The sequence below is a fragment of the Frieseomelitta varia genome, unplaced genomic scaffold, assembly GCF_011392965.1.
Source record: "Frieseomelitta varia isolate USP_RPSP 00005682 unplaced genomic scaffold, Fvar_1.2 scaffold_264, whole genome shotgun sequence".
Taxonomy (NCBI): Eukaryota; Metazoa; Arthropoda; class Insecta; order Hymenoptera; family Apidae; genus Frieseomelitta; species Frieseomelitta varia.
Window position 1 is genome coordinate 285,146 of NW_025109995.1, and position 20,147 is coordinate 305,292.

At 26.4% G+C, this 20,147-nt stretch overlaps 2 protein-coding genes across 2 annotated transcripts in view; both read left to right on the top strand.

Moving 5' to 3' along the window:
- LOC122528832 overlaps positions 1 to 20,116 on the top strand; it is a 28,584-nt gene extending 8,468 nt beyond the window's left edge. The window contains exon 2 of the mRNA XM_043654369.1: positions 19,524 to 20,116. Within this exon, the coding sequence (XP_043510304.1) occupies positions 19,524 to 19,561 (38 nt within the window). The 3' untranslated portion in view covers positions 19,562 to 20,116. The remainder of the gene's footprint in view (positions 1 to 19,523) is intronic.
- The window catches only part of LOC122528831 (laminin subunit alpha-1), a 370,357-nt gene that overhangs the window by 262,260 nt on the left and 87,950 nt on the right, over positions 1 to 20,147 (top strand). The gene's annotated exons all lie outside the window — the stretch shown is intronic.

Sequence of the window (20,147 nt, forward strand, 5' to 3'; positions counted from 1 at the left end):
TCAATTGTTATGAATTTGATAAAAAATAGGTCGTTTGATATGAAGTTCATTGTATTAGAAATCTAAATTATCTAATTTAATTATAGCTATAGTATAAAATAACTATTTATATATACAAGTATAATGAATAGATGAATTAATTAATAATTTTAAAACTAAAAAAGTATTCAATATTTTAAATTTTCTTTAATTATAATCCATTAATCGTCTAAATAATTTAAGTATCTAGTCATATTTTATAATGATCTACAAAAACGCTCAAATGTTTGCAATTTTTAATTTGTACAAATGTATTTTTAACTTAACATACGTACTTAGACTTTATTATTTAACAGAATACGATATGTATAATAAGAGACAAGTTCATAGATAGCATACATCATTAGTGGATTTCAAAAACATTATCAAATTTAAGTATTATTCATGAATTCATAATAAAAGCCTCTTTCTATATATTATCTTAAATCATAAATCTGCTGATTTTCGACAGTCCAAACCAACTGACATCATCAATTTATATTATCTGGAAACGATAATAAGCGCTCTGTGAAAAATAATCGCATTACAATTGATAACTTTGCTTTTTTTTAGTGTATACATATAATATTCTATGAAATATATAATATCTTGGAAATATATAATATCTAATATATAATAATTTGAAAAGAAGGATATTAATGCGTTAGTTTTATTTAAAAAAATATTTTCTTCCAATTTTGGGAAATACTATGTGTGATTAATCATTGTTCATTAATTAATTGATATTTAAGAATTTAATATTTAATAGTATAAATAATAATTTAACTATCAAATCAGTGTTCTGTAAGATAAATATTTTCAGTGTAGATCGAACACTTAATTTTTGTTTTAATGTGAATTACATTTCTGTAATTTCTTCAAGAGTCATTTTCTTCAATAAATATTCATATTTCTATAATTTTTTTTAAATATTAAAATAATTAAAATTTTACATTTAAAATTTTAGTTTATACATTTATATCTGTGAACATAACGTGTAAATCAAAAACATCTAAGCAATGAATTTATTCAATCATTTGTGCGAGTATGAACTTGACTCCATTACTATGAATGAACGATGAATCAATATCTCAGAATGTTTATTCTATTCAGAAAACGAACACAATATTTTCAAACGATGCGAATCAGAGTTTTGCATGAATTTTTGAATGAAAAGATATCTACAGCATAACGATTTTACGTATGTACGTAATTGTTATGTATTCATAATTACCAGTTAATCGTATTTTGAAACCATTGAATCTCACGCAATTTTGATATTATTTTGAACTAATATTCAGTTTAGTTCAAGTATTCTCAAATATTTGGAATACTTATGAAAATAAAGTAACAAATATTAGTATTAAATTTTACTGCATGTTTGTTGTAAACTTTTGTACCAAATAACTGGTATAAAATTGTAATTTATTTATTTCCAGTCGAATAAGTTAAATATTATACATAAAAGTTAGAATACTACTTTTCAAAAAATTTCTTATCTTTTTCAAAAAAGATTGTAGGACATTTTAATATTAATTTCGTGCAATTCTTTGAAAAATACATTCCACACATGATTCTATCCATTCTCTTATTGATATTATGGATTGAAGAAACTGAACAGACATATTTAATTAATATGATTTTATAATATAAATTGAAAAAAAAATACTGAATATTTAAAAAGTGTGACACTTTGGAGCTTGAATATCAAATTTTTTCAACTTTCTTTTTATTTCATGAACTAAAAAATAATTTTTATGTATTTTATAAAATAATACTGACTTATGCTATAATAACATATGTATCAAATTAAGTAATTAGAACTTCAGATATCGTATAAACCGTTTAAAAATGCACATCATTCTGAGTTCTGAGTTCTAACAATTGTATATCATTTTGTTTAAAATTCTATAACTTTATTATTTTCACGAATTCGGAAATACTTAATCGTTTAAACTGCAAATTCTTACATTATTAGCGATTTTAACGAAATTTAAAACGATTATATATATATATATATATATATAATATATTTTTTTTCAATACTTCTAAATATCAAATAAATATAACTTTGAAACTTTTTTTTATTATTTCTACATATATTTTTTCGATATCTACGATAAATAATAATACCATTACTCAAGATAAAAAATATAAGATAAAGATAATATAAAAATAATATGAAATCCTTCGGAAGATTTTTCAATTTTTTCCAATTATTTCGTTTTTTCATGAATCATCATTATTGTTATTTAAAATACTTTCACGCTGCCACTATACGACCAGTTTTTTGCTCGCATAGCACGAACTCCGGCGCACGGATTCCCATTAATTACGTCACGAATGCGGTTAATGACCGGTATCAATCACAAGAACGTACAACATAATCGAATTGAACACGATTCTCTGTGATCGTGCGTAGAAATGCTCGTTCCTGGTGGCCTCGATGATCCTGGTCCCCGTCTTTTAATTAACGCCATTCCCATCAATTAATATTAATTGAATTTTGTTATTTCATACATATAATATACCATCAATTACCATGGAACAAACTTCCACTAATTTCTGTGTAGATAAATGTTAGGTTTCTAAATTCGTTTCAAATATTTTACAATAATTGAAACGAATTATTGTTTAATTTATTAACATCATAATAACATTATTGTAACACAATATATATAATGATTTTTAAACTTTTCGGATACATAATTTATTTATTAGTGTAAAAGTTTATTAAGTTAAGAAACATAAATTAATTAATTTTTTAAAAAATATAATTTTATTTAAGTATTAAAAAAAAATTTTCTACGACTGTTTGTTATCAACAATGTAATAGACAATTATTGTCTAAAAAAAATTTTAATTACTATTCCTTATAATTGATTCATATATACATAATGGGCAATGAAAATTTTTATTGATTTTGTATTTATATTTATGAAATATTTTGAAAATTCAAAATAAATATTATGATACTCAAATACTCGAATTAATCACTAGTTAATAATCAGTTTTTATTACATTTTATAAAATCTTCAAATAATTTTACTTGTAGAATGTTATATTTTTACACAACAAAGTTAGGATTATTATGTCCAAAAAATTATACAATATCTTTTATTATTATTGTTATAAAATTATTAATATAATTTTACACTTGAATGAATCTGACGTCATTACGAATCTTTTTTCTTTACTTAACATACATCTATCTTCTTAATAAACTTTCAAAATTTTTTTCTTATATCTTAAAAGTTATAAATCGATGCAATATCACCCACGTTGATACGACAGTCAACGCTCCTTGTTGACATATTTTTACGATATTATCTTATGACAGATATTGCAGTCGATGCGGCTATTTATCCAATATGAGGCATGGTTTCCGATCTTCTTCATTCGACTGTACACAATTTTGAGATGTTATCTGTTAATAGATATTGAAATTGACATGTCATTTGTACGATACAAAGGGCACTGAATGGATACGGGATGGATATTCGTAATTAAACTCGTCACGGTTGCTTTGATTAAAATTTGAAAAATACCCTGTATCAGTTACACACATATTTTCGAAAGATGAAACTCCGAACGAGCAATTACTCGTAACCACAATTAGTAACCGGTTATTATCGATGATGGTAAGATCTCATGTTTTAATTATAAAGTTAGTAGATGATATATCGAACCATTATTGGAAATCTGTTTCAATTTAATGAATTATTAAGCGTTGAAGTGTAAGAGTTAACGATAGATATATGGTTATCGTGATGTTCCGTTATCGTCTATACAATTATTAGATTGGATATTCCGTTTTAGTTGAAAATAACAAGAGAGAATCAAAATTTTATAGTAGCGTTTGTTGAATTGATATTCGTCTCTTATTGTTTTGTGACAAGATAATCATATTTATTATAAGATACTTTAATTAACTATTTCTATTATGGCTATTTCTGTAACTATTCTGTATCTATTGAATTAGAATCAATCACAAATTTCAATGTTTTACGTGTTTTTAAAATAGGGACATCTAAACGAAATTTAATTAATAATTTTCAATTTTTTACTTAAATTTAATTACTTAATCCTTAATTTTTAATTAATTAAAATGTAATTAAGTTTAATTGATACTTTAATAACTTTATTAACTATGTACACGAGAATACCGTTTTTATCTTTTCTTGTCTTTCATACGACAGATTTTACAAAATTAAAGTTAAATATTTACATTATCATTAATTAATAATTTTTCAACATACATAGGTTAATACTTTCTTTTATAAAGGATGTCGAGCTGTATCGATTAATACATAAAAACAAATGTATAATTTCATTTAAAAAAGTGATTGAAATATCCTATCGGCAAAGAAAATATTATAATATGATTTTCTCTGTTCTGAATAATTTTTGTTGACAAAATTTATTTATATTTCAAAAAACAAAATGGATATTCAGGGTAATCAGAGTTATTGCCTCATTCTGTATGTTTTCTTTAATTGAGTAACAATTTTATTTCTATAAACAAAATATGGAAGGTTATAAATTACTTAATTATTAGAAAAGGTTGCAAAGAACAGTTTTATGGATCAAAAATAAACGATCTTACTAAAAAGAGCAAATAAAATGATTCTTTCAAATAAAATTAAAGAAATGTATAAACTAAGGAAAGAATTGAGAAATTTCCGAGTAGTCCTAAAAATGTAAGAAAACGTAAACTAATGCGGAAAAGGAAAAAATAAAATTTTTTTAAATAAAATAAAAAGAAAGTATAAATTAAGGCAGGAATTTAACATTGAAATTTGAATAAGTCTAAAAATATAAATAAAAACTAATACGAAAAAGGGGAAAGTATCTAATATATATAATTCTATTAGTGCATAATTCTAGAATATATCTAAATAATAATCTATCTAACATAATAAAGCATTATATATAATATACTTGATGTTATATTTGTATATTTTTTATTTATATAAAAAATTGTTATATTAGGAATCTTTTGCTTTTTTTTTGAAGTATGAACAAAAATACAATAGAAAATAAAAAAATTATGACACTAAGAATTAATTTTCTAGGAAACGACGCATTCTATAAAAAAATTTGTTTGCATATTTCGAGAGTTATTTTTCAATTATTCATTCCTATTCAATCTGAAATTAGTTGTTATTCTGAAACCACTTTAGTAATATTGTTGAACGAGAGAACTTTAAAAAAAAACCTATTTTATACACAATATCTCGCGCACTAAAAATTATTAAAAATAAAGGAAATTTGATCTGACTACTTTTTTACAGTTTTTTGAAATTATAAATACAATTATTCAAATCAATATTTAGATTAATAACAGTTCTATCGCAATAAATTAGCCTTCATTATAAGTTTTTAAAAATTACATTAAATTGCATTTGGAAAATATTTGAATTGTTTCCGCTGTCTTACTTATTTCCTACGTTACTTTTAGCAATATTGCGCATATTTACCCCCTTTCTTACATATTTACGTTTTCGACCAATGAATATAATCAACAAAAAATAGCGCTCAGTATATTGTTAATGTTGTCTCAGTCGGATGATAGGGCGGATACCGGTGCGAATATTCGCAATATTGCATGGTCATTCGTAGAGTGGTCATCCACGTGCACTGGCCTTCGAGAAAGGCCTCGTAACGCGCTCTTTATTAGCGCACTGCTTGCATACCTTTATTAACATTCCGATCGGCGACGATGTAACTTGTCGATACAAGGATGCACTGATGATCGGATCGAGTGCAGAGTTTTATGCCTCTTGGTTATTAATGGCGACGAGAGGTGAATCGTTGAGTACTGTCGCTCTGTATAACCATCATCTGCTACTATGTCAATGATATTTATTGTTTAAATTATTTTTAGGGAACTTTGTTTTCAAACATCTGGACCAATAAATTCTTGTTGTTTAAGTTTCCTATATTTCTATAGTAAATAGTTGATCGTTAATGATTGGTTGTTGCGGTGAAATGTTCTGTTCTAGTGAAAAACGAAAAAACACGCATAAAATTAGATACACAAAATTTTTACATCTAAGAAAAATACAATCAAATTTTGGAGAATTCTGGTTTGTACTTTATAATTATAATTTTACAAAATAATTAAAGAACTAGACAAATTTTCAAAAAATTCTAAATTTACAGATATGTACAGAATGCACATAATACAATAATAGAATGTATAAAATATTCAGAATACAATATCTATTTAAAAGTTGAAACGAACCTATGTCTAAATTATTTTTTAAATTACTATCACGAAAATATATTGCATAAAAATTCGTAGTCTATTAATGACTAACTATAAATTGATTTAACATTCTGAATGAAAAAATTAAGATTTTCTTGGATAATAATAGTTGAGTGGAAAAGTTGTGAATTTAAATTGACTGATCTTATATATAATTTCATTCTTTATTCTTATAATTTAACTTTGTATTTTATGTTTATTGATTCATTTGGTATCGGCAAAAATAAAATAGCCTAGAGCAAAAAATGCCGAATTTAAGAAAAGAAAATGATAAAAATTTAATTTTAAATGAAAAAGAAAAATGTGAGGAATTAAGATGCCGTTATATTTCAAAAAGTAGATAAATAATAAACTATGTACAACACCCAACAAATGAAGATTTGTTACTTTAAAGCATAGTGATTCGTATACAATGATATATATAGTTTCTAATATTTTTTACGAATATAGCTAATAATAATAATCATTAAAAAGATTAAAATCATTATGTAATTTCCATTTCAAAACAACAGAGCAACTTAATAAAAAATCTAAAAAATATTAACGAAAAACAAAGAATAAAAAAATTTTTTTTATTTAAATTATATTTACAACCAGCAAATTTGATGTTTGTAGATATCGCGTGAATAATCAGTAGCGTCTTCAGTGATTTGCTATTATTTGCACATACTTTGCTCTTCCCAGTTTTCTGTTATACGGGAATTATATTTTTGGCTAATTCATTAAGATTATTTTCTATTTTATTATTATATGCTATTGCGATTTCTTGTATTTGCTGTTTTACATATTTTATTTTTAGATCTTTATAGTAAATCTTGCCGCTATGAGGCGGTAATTATTGTCCTATTTTGTAATCTCTAAATAATGTTCAAATTACTTTTCTTGACACAGTCCCACAGTTGGAGTCTATATTGGGATTATTACAACTTTGTGTAGTATATATTTTATTTTGTAACGATAGTGAAAATTATATACCCCAATATCAAATATAATTTTTTCATTTCTATATCTAGTTGCTTTCTTTTCATTTGTATGCAATTTTTCCATATTAGTTTTCAATCAATTAGTTTCCAAGTTATTACTGAGATATTTAATATTATCTTTTGTGATAAGATTTTCATCTTTCAATTTAATATTTTATATTCGATGAAGAAATAGAAAAATAAATAATCTACAGAATAGACAATAGGAAATAAAGAATGTACAGAACATTGCACAAAATGAAGAAGGATAAAAAATTCAAAGAATAAAAAGACAAAAGTAAAGAATTTAAAAGACAAAGAAGAAAATATAAAATATTAGAAAAATATATAACATAAAAGCACAATATCAATCTGAATAGATACAAATAAATTATTTTTTCATAATTTAATTAAATACCTATAGGCTTTATAAAATTTATATTATTAATTACTATGTATTATTTAATCACTCTTCAGAGTTTTATTTAATTAATTTATTTTATTGTTGTTATTAATTGAGCTTATTCGTACATTAGAATTGCTTACATAACTTCTTACATTTACAAGTAAAATAGTACAAGGATACTTTCTCAGTGATAATCAAGAAATAAGGAAGAAATGATGCTATTTTCCTCAGACGTCTGTGTAATTCTAGTTAAATTACATTCCACGGTTTACTAGACGTGAAAATTCCGTGATTTTTTGCTTATCACATCGAAGAAACCGCAGTTTTGTTGATTGCATGGTGTGCAAGTCAGGTAGCCGCTACATTATTACAGTAAGAAACATTGAAGTAAGATAAATTTCAGATAATGTGCACCATATCATTTTCAGTGACAAGTATGAGAAATGGATAATAAAACTCTTAAAAAATCTAAAACTAAATTAAATTTAACAATGACACTAAATTATCTAAAGTAACTAAAAGTGTCAGCTATATTTCTTCGTATCTTCTATTAAATACAATTGTGTATCTTCTATTAAGTAAAATTTTGTATCGCATTAACGAAAGATTTTCTTTTGAACAAGGTATAATTTATCTTCCACAAGAGCATGCAAGGATCAACATTTATATCATGAAAAGTATTCTGAATCGACCTTGGACATTATTTGAATAAAATATTTGGAAAATGATTATTTAAATAATGTATCATCTTATTTGATTCGATATTATCTTGAAATAATCACATAAATTATTTATTTAAACAAGCAAATTATTTTTTTACTTCATATTGTATATTGCACAATAACTCTACATATCTCTACAAAGATTTCTCAAATAACTTCTGATTGTATCGTATGAACATCTTCTGTTGGAATTATTTGTTATTTAATTTCAATAAATTAAATCAACTAAATGATTATTTTCAAATGATTTATTTTAAAGTAAAATTGCCCAGATTTGTTACAAAAATATATAACACATTATCAGATTGTCATAATTTGAAACAATGAATTTTAATTTTTATGATATTTTTAATTTTTATGATAATACTTACTCGAAATAACCACTGTATAAAATGTTAATTATAATTATATAGTACCATGAAAGAGTAACATGTGAAACTGCTACGCTAAAAATAAGTTTTAAAAATCATGAAATATTATGACTTCGTATCGAGCAACTATAATTAACTATAATTCTAGAGATGGTGGGAAAAAAGTAGATGTCTAGACACATCCTCATACAAGCATGTTTTCTTTTTATTCTATCGTTCTTTTTCTATGACTTCAACTAATGGTTTCTGATTTTTAAACTCGTTTGAATTTGTTAATGTAACAAAAAAACAGAAGGAAGAGTATAAAACTAAATATTATAATAACTTTATGTTATACAATATAACTAATAATATATTATATAGCTATATTTGATTATTATTTGATAATATTTGATATATTATATAACTATATTAAATTCAAGAAAATAATAAATTAATTTATAGAATTAATTTTTGCTATCCACATTTACAAGAAACTGGGGTAAAAGAGACACTTAAACATAAAATGATATAACTTCGAAATGAAAAATTTTATTCAAATAAAAATTAAAAGTATAGTTTTAAAGCAATTCTTCTATGGTTTACATTAAATATTTATAAAAAAAAAAACAGTTTACAAAAAGAAGAGAATCTTAAAAATTATGACAATACATAGAGGTGTGTATTTACGATTTTAGTCTATTGCCAGGGTAAAATTGGATATAGTACCTAATATCGTTCCTGATATTTGTAACATCAGAATTCAAATCTTCATATACCCAACCAGGGGCTCATCTAGTGCAAAAGTTATGTAAATATATATTATATCCAACTTTTATTCATTCTGGATCATCATAACATGTTTTTCTTGTCTTTTTATTATTGGTTTCAATATTAAATAAGAAAATAATCAAACAGTATTGGAGATACTGTTTTAATATTTTCTTGATGCATTTGTTTCACGGAATTATTCATTTTATCCAAAATCGGATATTCGATTTTACTCCATTCTATTTTTCTCCAGTACGTAATTTTATAAATAGTATGAATTTTTAAGACTATCATGACGAATTGAAAAAAAGCCATTTATATTTTATATTTAAAAAAGCCAAATATTTATACTTTGACAAATAAATAGAATATTTCATAGCAAGAAGTACTTGCTTGGATAATGTTAATAATTATAATCTTTATAATTAAAATGTTTGAAAATTAGATAATAGCGTTGACAAATACAAAAATTATAATTTAGGAAAGAATACATGCATCGTTATCATCTTTTGCTTTTGTATTAATCCTAATAATACATAGCTGGAAAATTTTAAATTATTTAAAAAAATCAATAATAAACTATGTATTCAGTTTTAGCTCAGTTTCTCCTATATATGTACATATATATGTATCATATATATCATATAAATAACATATATCTATTTTCCAAAAGTCTAATATAAAACATACACTTCTGCAAGAAACACAAAACATTTTATTATAATAATAAGAAAATTTTATTATTTTAATTAATAAAGAAAATCGAAACTGTACGTCATACAATAGTATGATTTTAATGAAAATGTAGAATTTGATGCCATTAATACTAGAAAGTCTGTATGAAATAGACTATTAGTTTTGAAAAATGCAGACCAGCCTCTATTACATCCTAAAGACAGAACAGTGATAAAAGAAAAGAAAAAAGATACAATAGATCTATTGAAATTCATTCCTCCTATTAGAGAAATTTAACAAGAAATCGATATGATGGGATCTCAAATGTATGTGATAAAGAGAACATTGTTATATATGTTAATGATGGTTTAATTTAACTAACAATAATAACTGTAATAATAGTAACGAAACTATTATCATTAATTTTTTCTAACAAAGAATTTTTTTGAAATTTTTTTTCAAATTATTTTCACATATTTAATCTTGCGAAAATTATTCTAACAATAACAATTACTCTAGGATATACTACCTTATGTCGTTAAATAAAATCTAAACTTGTAATAACATAATATTTATTCGAATTTATATTTTAAAAGGAATTTTAAAAAAACAATGCATATTACCTTGTCACTTTTTTCCACTTTCTGTTTTGTGAAGTTAATCGATTTGGCACATGAATAGTTCAATTATCGCTAACCTTTATCTCTATAAGAAAGACATTTCTCATTTTAATTTTCATACAGTCCACAACATTTCTTCTGACATCCGACAAATTGTTAAAGCACAAGAGCAATGACGATAAGCATAATTTACAACGATATTACAATACACTCTAATCGTACAACGCTTTTTTAATCGTATTGTCGCTATTTATTTTTATTTCTCACCGTAGTTCCTTATTTTGCTTAAACGCATGCGCACACGCACGAATATCATAGGTTTAGTTTTTTCTTCTTTCGCCTCTTATTTCCTGTCCAATAAACGCGCTCGAGATGTTCGCTCACGGTATTTCATCGCTTCCTGCCATAACCTTTTCAACGAGCCGCGCTCATGCTTTCTCTTCGCGCGTGCGTGATCCTAGACTGTCATTAATACTGAAAGATTAACAAAAGGAAGGCAAGGTAAGAAAATCACTTCTAGAATAACATTAAGTATACATTAACAATAGTATATATCAAGAATCAAAAAAGTTGAGGAACTTTTAAATGCTTGAATTTAAAAATGGATTTTTAATAAAATGTTGTAATGAAATAACTTGTTCCCATGGAACTTTTATTATATAGATTCTAAAATATCTGTTTCATGAAACACTATTGAAAAGTGTTCCTAAATGTAACATTTCTTTTTATAAGAATTCCACAAAAAGCAATTATTTTTTTGAACGAAATATATAAATTCGAACTGAATTTTTTTAAAAACGAAAAGAACCTGTTAATTTTGATCCCTGGTATATATTAAATGTGAAAAATACTAAAGGTCTTCTTTTTTGAGATATTTAAAAGTTTTTGAGATGTTTAAAAGTTAATATATATTAAGTAATTACATCGTATTTATTTTAATTTGATTTTTCTTGTAAGGGAAATGTGGAATTCCTATGTACGATTTTTAGATTTAGGTTAGGAAAGTTTGTTACTGATTATTATACTGTGGATTCTTATATATTTATGAAAAATTTGAAAGAAAAAGCATGCATATGATACATATAATATACAAAAATATATAAAATATCTAAATTAAAGTACTTATTCTAATATTTAGCAAATAAAACAAATTTCATCTCTTTAATTACGTAGAATAGAAGAGAAATTTCTTCACTGAAGAAATACTTTTATATAAATAAATATTCTCTAATAGATTATTTTTTAACAATAATGGGTGTTCTCGTTTCACAATAAAGATAGAGTTTATGATTCTAAGCAGTAATATACATATGATAGATTATTTTAATCTTACTTACCCAAGCCTGCAAACCTGAATGAAGTTGTTGCGTAATACAGGTTACAAGGGGTGATCGTGAATCTGGGACATAATATACTTACTCATAAAACAGTCAGAGATAAGGAAAGAATTTCAAGAACTTCAGTACAAATTGTATTCCAGATAGTTAGTTTCAATTGTAGCATTATCAACTCTAGTCTTTTTATTTAAAATGATACATGATTATTTTTTAATTTAATTTTTTAGTTTATTTCTATAAACAAGTAATATTGCACTAGAACTATCAAAATGGTCAAAATGGTTTTTAACTTTTTCAGAGTAGCTTTGCAGAATCGTAATGTCGCATTTTTAGAGATTTTAATGATTTTTGTAAACTATACGAATAAAGCCTCGTATCCTTTATTGTATTATAAATTTCTTTCTGTTCCTCGCACTTTAATTTCTGTGATACCATTTTTATACCTTGATCGTCGGTAGTTCTAGTGTTAAAAAGTATTGAATTTATAAAAAATACTTTCAGTTTGTAAAATTAAATATTATTAGAACAATGTTATAACTCCTCCGTATTAATATTATTGTTAAAAGAAATAATATAACAAATGTCAGTATCTTGTTCAAAAAAGGTCACGTACCTAAAAAAACAATATACAATATAACAAAATATATATCAGTTCTAAACATGATACATAATAAAACAATCTTGTGAAGTGTCTAAAATATAATGTTGAATTGACAATCATGAGATTGGCCAGTCAGAGCGTCGCATGCTAGCTGATTAGGTACTACTGTTGGTGTGTTATGGCTCGTCGGACGACGGTAAAACGATAACGAACATTATAGTCGATGTACGTAAACAGAATGCAACCTTTTGCCCAACCAGTACGTACGTTCGATTCTGATCGAGATCCGCTGTGGTCTGCAGATTGGAACGCCTTCAGGATGGGATCGTTAGTTGCGCACAAAGGTTATTCCGTCGCGACGTGTTCGCAGTATTAAGCAGTCGGTTTGACTTTGTAGGGAGTGAAGAAAACACACGCGTAAACATGACAATATATTCTACAATGATGGTTACAAAGTATCAGAACAGAAAAATACTTATTGGACAGAAAATACTTATAGAATAGAAATAATGCTTATTGAACAAGAAATACGGGAAATAGAAACTCTTAACGACGTATCGCTCACGAAAAATAGAGACTTTACGGAGATAGAACGAGATGAGGCTATCTCATCTTGGTTGCCGAGATCGAAGGGAGAGTTTGAGAATTAAATTGAATAGAGAGATTTGATAGGGAGATTTGAACGCGAAGACCGGCAGTGACGTAGGAACTGGTCCAAGACGTCGGGAGACGTCAGAAGTGCATGATCAACCCATTTATCATGCTTTCGCTAGAATATCAAATCGAAGATACATGGCGCATTAGCAATTCAATCGATTCCGCTTGCACGTGTATCATTTCAACACGATGACAGCTGTTATTTGTTTTACCTGTGAAATAATGTCTTCGGAGTTTGTATGATGAAGTTGTATCTGCCTTGCTAGTCACTTTCATACAGCAGAAACATCAAAACAGAAAAGATCAATGTTTCCAAACAAATAACTATTATGTAAAAATGAAACTGCTTGTTATTAATGAGAAATTGTTAAGAAACTATTGTTTAATATTTAATTCATTTGTAGAAATAAATTGTAGTGAATTAAACTTGTACTATAATGAACTTGTTGCTTTAGATAGTACAATGTTTGTTGAGAATAATGTTTGATTAAATTGAATAAAATAAATTGAATGTTGTTTTAATACATTTATTGTAAGGAACAATATTTTTTATCAGTCAATTTTATATATATTCTGATGTTATTAAGTAGGATTAATCTGTTTAGTTATATATATTTATAGTTTATTTGTATTTCTTTAATAGAATGTTTTAAAAGACTTTTTGATTTCATTAAAAAAATTTTTACATTTTATTTTAAACAATGAAACCTATTTGATCGATGATGATACTTTTCCATTCAATTATTTTAAAAAGTTCTAATATGTCTATTTTAAATCATTTTACAATCAGTTTATGTATTCTAATATTAGTAATATAATAAATATTCAAATAATCTCGAATATACAGGTTGGAATAATATCTCTGTTATTTTTAGAAATATTAATAAATTTTTTCAATGAAAGTTTTTCAATACAGAAGAGGTGGCAGGCAATTTCCACTTTTTTGCTCGCTTGCTTAAAAATTTTTTATTTCTGTTATTGTAATACATATTTAGACGATTTCGATGATCTTTATTTTGTAGATCATTCAATCATAAATAAAAAAGCAAACAACATATCTTTCACTATAATAAATGCTTAAAATAATGTCTTTCGAAATTCGTATTTATAATATTTCCTAAATAATAGTTTCGTAATATTTCTTAAGTAAGAAGTAATTTAGAAAGTGAATTAGTCTTTAGGAAGACGAAATAATCTTGCTTTCTTAAAAATGAAAAAACGAAACAAAAAAAGTAATTTAACATAATTATTAAATTTAGTACGTATATCTCGTATGTATGAAACTCTAATACTTAAAGACAAATACAAATTTTACATACGAACATTTTTTACAAGAACATTACATAATTCGGAAAACACCGAGATTTTGAATTTATATTGAAATTAGTTACTAAAATAATAGAACTAAAAGTATATAAACATTTACCTTGTCATTGGTTTGCTATTTTAAGTTAATGTTATTGCTTTCACTTTAAACAATTTTAGTTCTGCAGAAACTAAATATACAGATTTGAATCAGTCTATTCAGGGAAATACAAGTCTCAGTTTAAAAATTTCTTCGCCAAATCTCTTAAAAGCTCGTAAATCCGTCTTCTGCAGTCGTTAACTCTCAATCAGTCCATTTAGCATACGATCTAAACAAATCCAATTATATTCCCTTCCCTAACGAGGCATCAAGCGAATTCTGTCGACAAATCGATCGACAGACGTAGCGAAAATAGCTTCGTCGTGCTATTTATGCAAGAATGGTTGCAATGTAAAAAGAAAACAACGACGGCGACAACTAGACAGAACAAGTTACTAAGGTAGAAAATAATTAGACGATCTGTACAAAAGTAATTAGGAGAAAGCAAGATCGAGAAATTGTTTCGAGATATAGACTGATTATCATCTTAATTCAGAAGGAATGAAAAATTAAACATCTATGAAAAACATTTTTCTATAATGAATTTTCAAATCTGTAAATAATTCTTATAATTGTATAAATATAAATATAATAAATTTAAAAAGATATACGTAATATAATTATTTTATACATATAAAAAATATATATAAATTTAAGATATAAATTAAAAAAATTTTTGCAATTAAAACTCCATTTATTTGATGTTTACTTATTAGAACGAAATTTTCTACTATTTCAGTATATTTGTCTAAATATAAATTTTTATTATACATATAATAGAATAAAAAAAGAATTTATAGAAGAAAAATCATAAATATAGGAGAAAATTATTAAATTTGTATGAACTATTTGATGATATAACTACTGTAACTATTCGATGAATTTGTCGACAAGTTCAGATAGACGAAAATTATAAATTATGTCAATCGACAAAACCTTTCATTACATAATTAATAATAAGTAACAATGCATAATAACAGTACCTAAGTAACAATAAGTATAGAAATTATTAGATTAAACATTGAACGAAATTTATAAATTTCTGCAATTAAATAAAATCTATTATAATACATATTAGGCTACGATTGTACTGGCTATATATTCTGACGCTTTCTCGTTTCTGTGACGTTTGTATTACACAAAATAAACTTGGACAACTTTTATTAAGAATTTAATTAATAAAAAAAAAAAAAATTGTAAACAAAGAAACAAATTTTTTAAAAATTTTCAAAAGAGAAGAGTATCAAATATTATATTTTATACGTGGATTTGTTTCAATCCTAAAATATTTTTCCTAAATGTAATTAAAAAAACATTTAATTTGCAATAAAATTTTCAGAATTGCAGATGTGCTTTGCTGAAATCTGTTCTTAGAGTAATTGAATGAAAAATTAAACTGATTTGTGATAACTCGTATACAAACTCGCATGGACGATATTGGACGATTAATATACAATTGATAAAGTGTTCCACTTATATTCTGTTCGTTACTTTTGATATTCTTTTAGAGAAAGTTTAAATATTAATTAAAAATTAAATGAATTGTTGATTCGTGGCAGTTTGAAATTTGTATTCGAGTAAAAAGAATGTACTGTTCGTTCAATGCATCACTTGATCAATCGTATGAGTTACGAATTCAACTATTTCTGAGATTTTTTTCATAAAATTGTTACTACTGATAAATTTCTAGACATTCGAAAATAAGTTTATGATAGTAGTAAAGAAAAATTAGTTACAGTCACGCGCAAAATTGTTCATGTACCTACTAGATAAAAGATATGCATTTAAATAATTATAAATTATGTCAATATGTACTTTAAATAATTATAAATTCGTGAAAAAGAATCATACAAATATTCCACCATTGATTGTGAAGCTATCGCGAAGTCTCTACTTTGATCTTGAGTTCATCTTTTTTAAAAACGTTTTCACGTCATACAGTGCTTTTGCTCTGGAAAATGGTAAAAATTCAAACGTCTTTAAAATACTGAGCAAATTTTTAATGGCTAGATTCACTATGAAACATTAGTAGTGTTGTTTATATGGAATATACTTTCGATCAGATCAGCGAGTTAGTATAATTTCTGAAATGTCGCTGCGTAATACATTTATTCTTCTCGAACGAAGAGTACACTATCATTTTTGTTTATGGCGAATGTATACGTACTATAAATTAGTTTCCATATTTCTATGACTTTTACAAAGTGTTTGCAGATCTATGTTTACTTAACATTTTTTTCTTGTTCATACTAATGGTACAAATTAATGAAAACTGAGGTATCCTGTACACCCGTCTCTACATTTACGCGAGTCTCTTTTTACGCAGTAAATTGTAACACTAAGTACTTTATACGTATAAAAAACATCGGTAAGACAATACGTGATTTAAACATACAGATATTAGAATCAATCTTAAAAGTTGGTCTTAGCAACGATATATTATTCAATAGACAGTAAGTGAGCAATGTTTTTACCGCACTGTTTAGATTTATATTTTATGTTGTAAGTTTAACCCAGAAATGTTCAATAATACAAAGAAAAAGAAAATCTCATGTCTTTGGATGAAAATTGTACTGACAGACTCCATTTACGCGATTTTTATTCGTGTAAAATGAATCCACGTGGAACGGACAGATGTAATTGCTTACATTTATTTTAAGACATTTGATTAATTATTTTAATATATATATATATATAATAATTATATTTTAATATAATTATTAAACTAGTCGTTCCAATACACATCTAGAATTATAACCTCGTGCAAGTAATATTAATAAAATAACAAGTACTATTAGTAATTCAGTTAGCGATCGGTTTCCAGAGACAAAATGCAATTGTTTTCGGAAGTTTAAAAATAACAAATACAGAGTGTTCAAAAGTGATTTGACGTTCCAATTAATTATTACGTTTATTTTAAACTGCTTGTATATTGTATACTCGTAAATAATGAAGAATCTGAAGTATCGTGAAACATTCACTTGTGAACGGTGACATCAATTTTTCGGTGTTCATCTATTTGAAAGTCTATACAAATAAAATAGAAGTGAATAAGTACAAATACCAGATTAAACGTGGCAACGATGAAATTTATTTTATGGGAAAATAATTCTTGGTCGACACATACGCACGAAAGTATGAAACCAGAGAGGGAAGACGAGAAAGAGATTGCTCGGAGAGTAGTTCAAAGGCTGCGCTTGTTTCCTTCGCTCGTACGATACAATGCAATCCGTTGCAAAGATGCAACACGCCCAAGGCAGTGCAACGCAACTCGCGGTCGCTTTGAACTGTTCTTGCAGCTTGTAAGTATATGTATAGTATGTCCCGTGGTATCTCAGTCGCGTCCGGCCAAACACGAGAAGTCGAATTTCCTTCCAGCGCAGCGCGGTTGAAGTTTCGTCCCTTCTTCTTGGTAACTCGAGAACATTTTTTATTGTTTGATAACGAAATTATGTGATAACGGATAAATTTATCTTTGCTTTACTCAGAAGAAATCTTTTTGTAATAATAAAAAAAAAAAAAAATTAACAAACAAAAGTATTTGAGATCTAAGATATCCTGATTTGAATCTGTAATCTGTAACGATTATTGATAAATCGCGGAGTTTGTATTTACAGTTAGTCATGAAATTATTCAACGAAGATAAATTTCTAGTTTAGCGGCTTTACCCAATTTTGATTATTTCACTAGCTTGTAATTTTTTTAAGATAACTTTAAAAAAAAAAAAACTAAAGAAGACTATGCAACTTCTTCGATTTCTTCGGATTGATTTTTTTGTTTTAGTGACCAGAAGGTGAAGGTTTAGTGAAATTTTGGCTTAAGAGCCAGAATTGGAAAAAGTCGCGAAACGAAAAATGATTAATTTTGATCCTTTACATCCTTGAAAATATTGTTTTACATAAACTTGTGTATGTGCCGTGAATTACGAAAGTGTAAGTATTGTAAATTGTAAGTCTTGAATCTAAAAAGAATGAGTTTATATAATGAAGTGTATACTTACACAATAATAAAATATTCAAAAAATGGTGCTTCAAATATTCTTTTTAGTCGCTCTTATACATCTCATAATTTCATACAACGTATAATTTACACTTTCTTAAACCATATAAACGATGCATTGAAACAAAGCATTTCGAATTACAAAAAAAAAAAAAAATATCTTCCATATATTTTCACCCCATATTAAATACCCGTCACAAACTTACAATTCTCGTTCTAGCGTATGATTTACGTTATACCCATAACACAAGAATCTTATTTTGCCCACATTTCATGATTTAATCTGACAATTAGTGATTTGCCCCGAAAGCATATCTATTCTTTACTGAAATAAAAGGCATAAAAACAAGGACGAAAACATCATCTTCGTTAATAATTTACAGCAACTCCGTTTCTCTTGCGTTATGTGTCCAGTACGACGCGAGGTATTCTTGGAATCGTACTTATAGCATCGGCATTTATAATTATGTAAATATCAGCTTCGATTAAATCCAGAGAGTTCGTGTCTCTCCTTTTATCTTTCTCCATCTGGCCCCCGGTACACCGCGTTCTTTTTCCAGCCGCGAAAGAACGAATAGAGGCACGCGTGTTATTTCGTAATCTGGAATCGGGATCACGCTGTAAATTTCGCCGCTAATAACGTTACTGAAATTCCCCGGGACCACGCGAGTTTTTCCTTTTTCTACCATCGTCGCGTATATCTTAATCGGTTTGTTTATTCTTCTGTAGCTCCAGGACAATGGCCACGCGATACACAATGGTCGTGATCGAAGGCAGGAGAGAGCAAGGGACTAGAGCTAGAAGGTTAACGGTATCCGCGTGCCTCGCGGATCCCTACCTTCCTTTCTGCCATTGCGAAGGGCTGATATTTTATCGTCGCGCGCCTATTCAAAGTTGTACTCTTTGTTCGATATCAAATTATGGTTGAGTTATGCCTCGGAGACACAGAGCTGTTGTACTTTTCGCTCAATCCCTTTGTGCCGGGTTTCATTGATGTTACGATCTTTTGTCGCGATGCGGCAATAAGTTCCCTGGGTTTTTTTGAAAGTGTCTGTCAAGTTTTCGTACTTTGTGAAAAGTGTAAATAATATTTTGTTTGGACTTTGAAGTTTCGTCGTTCTGTCCATTTTGTCGTTGATTTCATCTGGTTTTCAAATGTGAAAATTTGAAGAACTTTTTTTTTAAATTATGAGTGAAATTTTCAAAACGTTGACTGTCACGCATGAAATAGCTTTTCAAATACTTCTTAATTAAAAATTCAGTTTTTAGAGTTTTAGAGTTCCTTTAACGAAGAAATAACTCTAAAATAATTTTATATCGGTAAAAAGTAAACGTACTTCGTGCATCATTTTC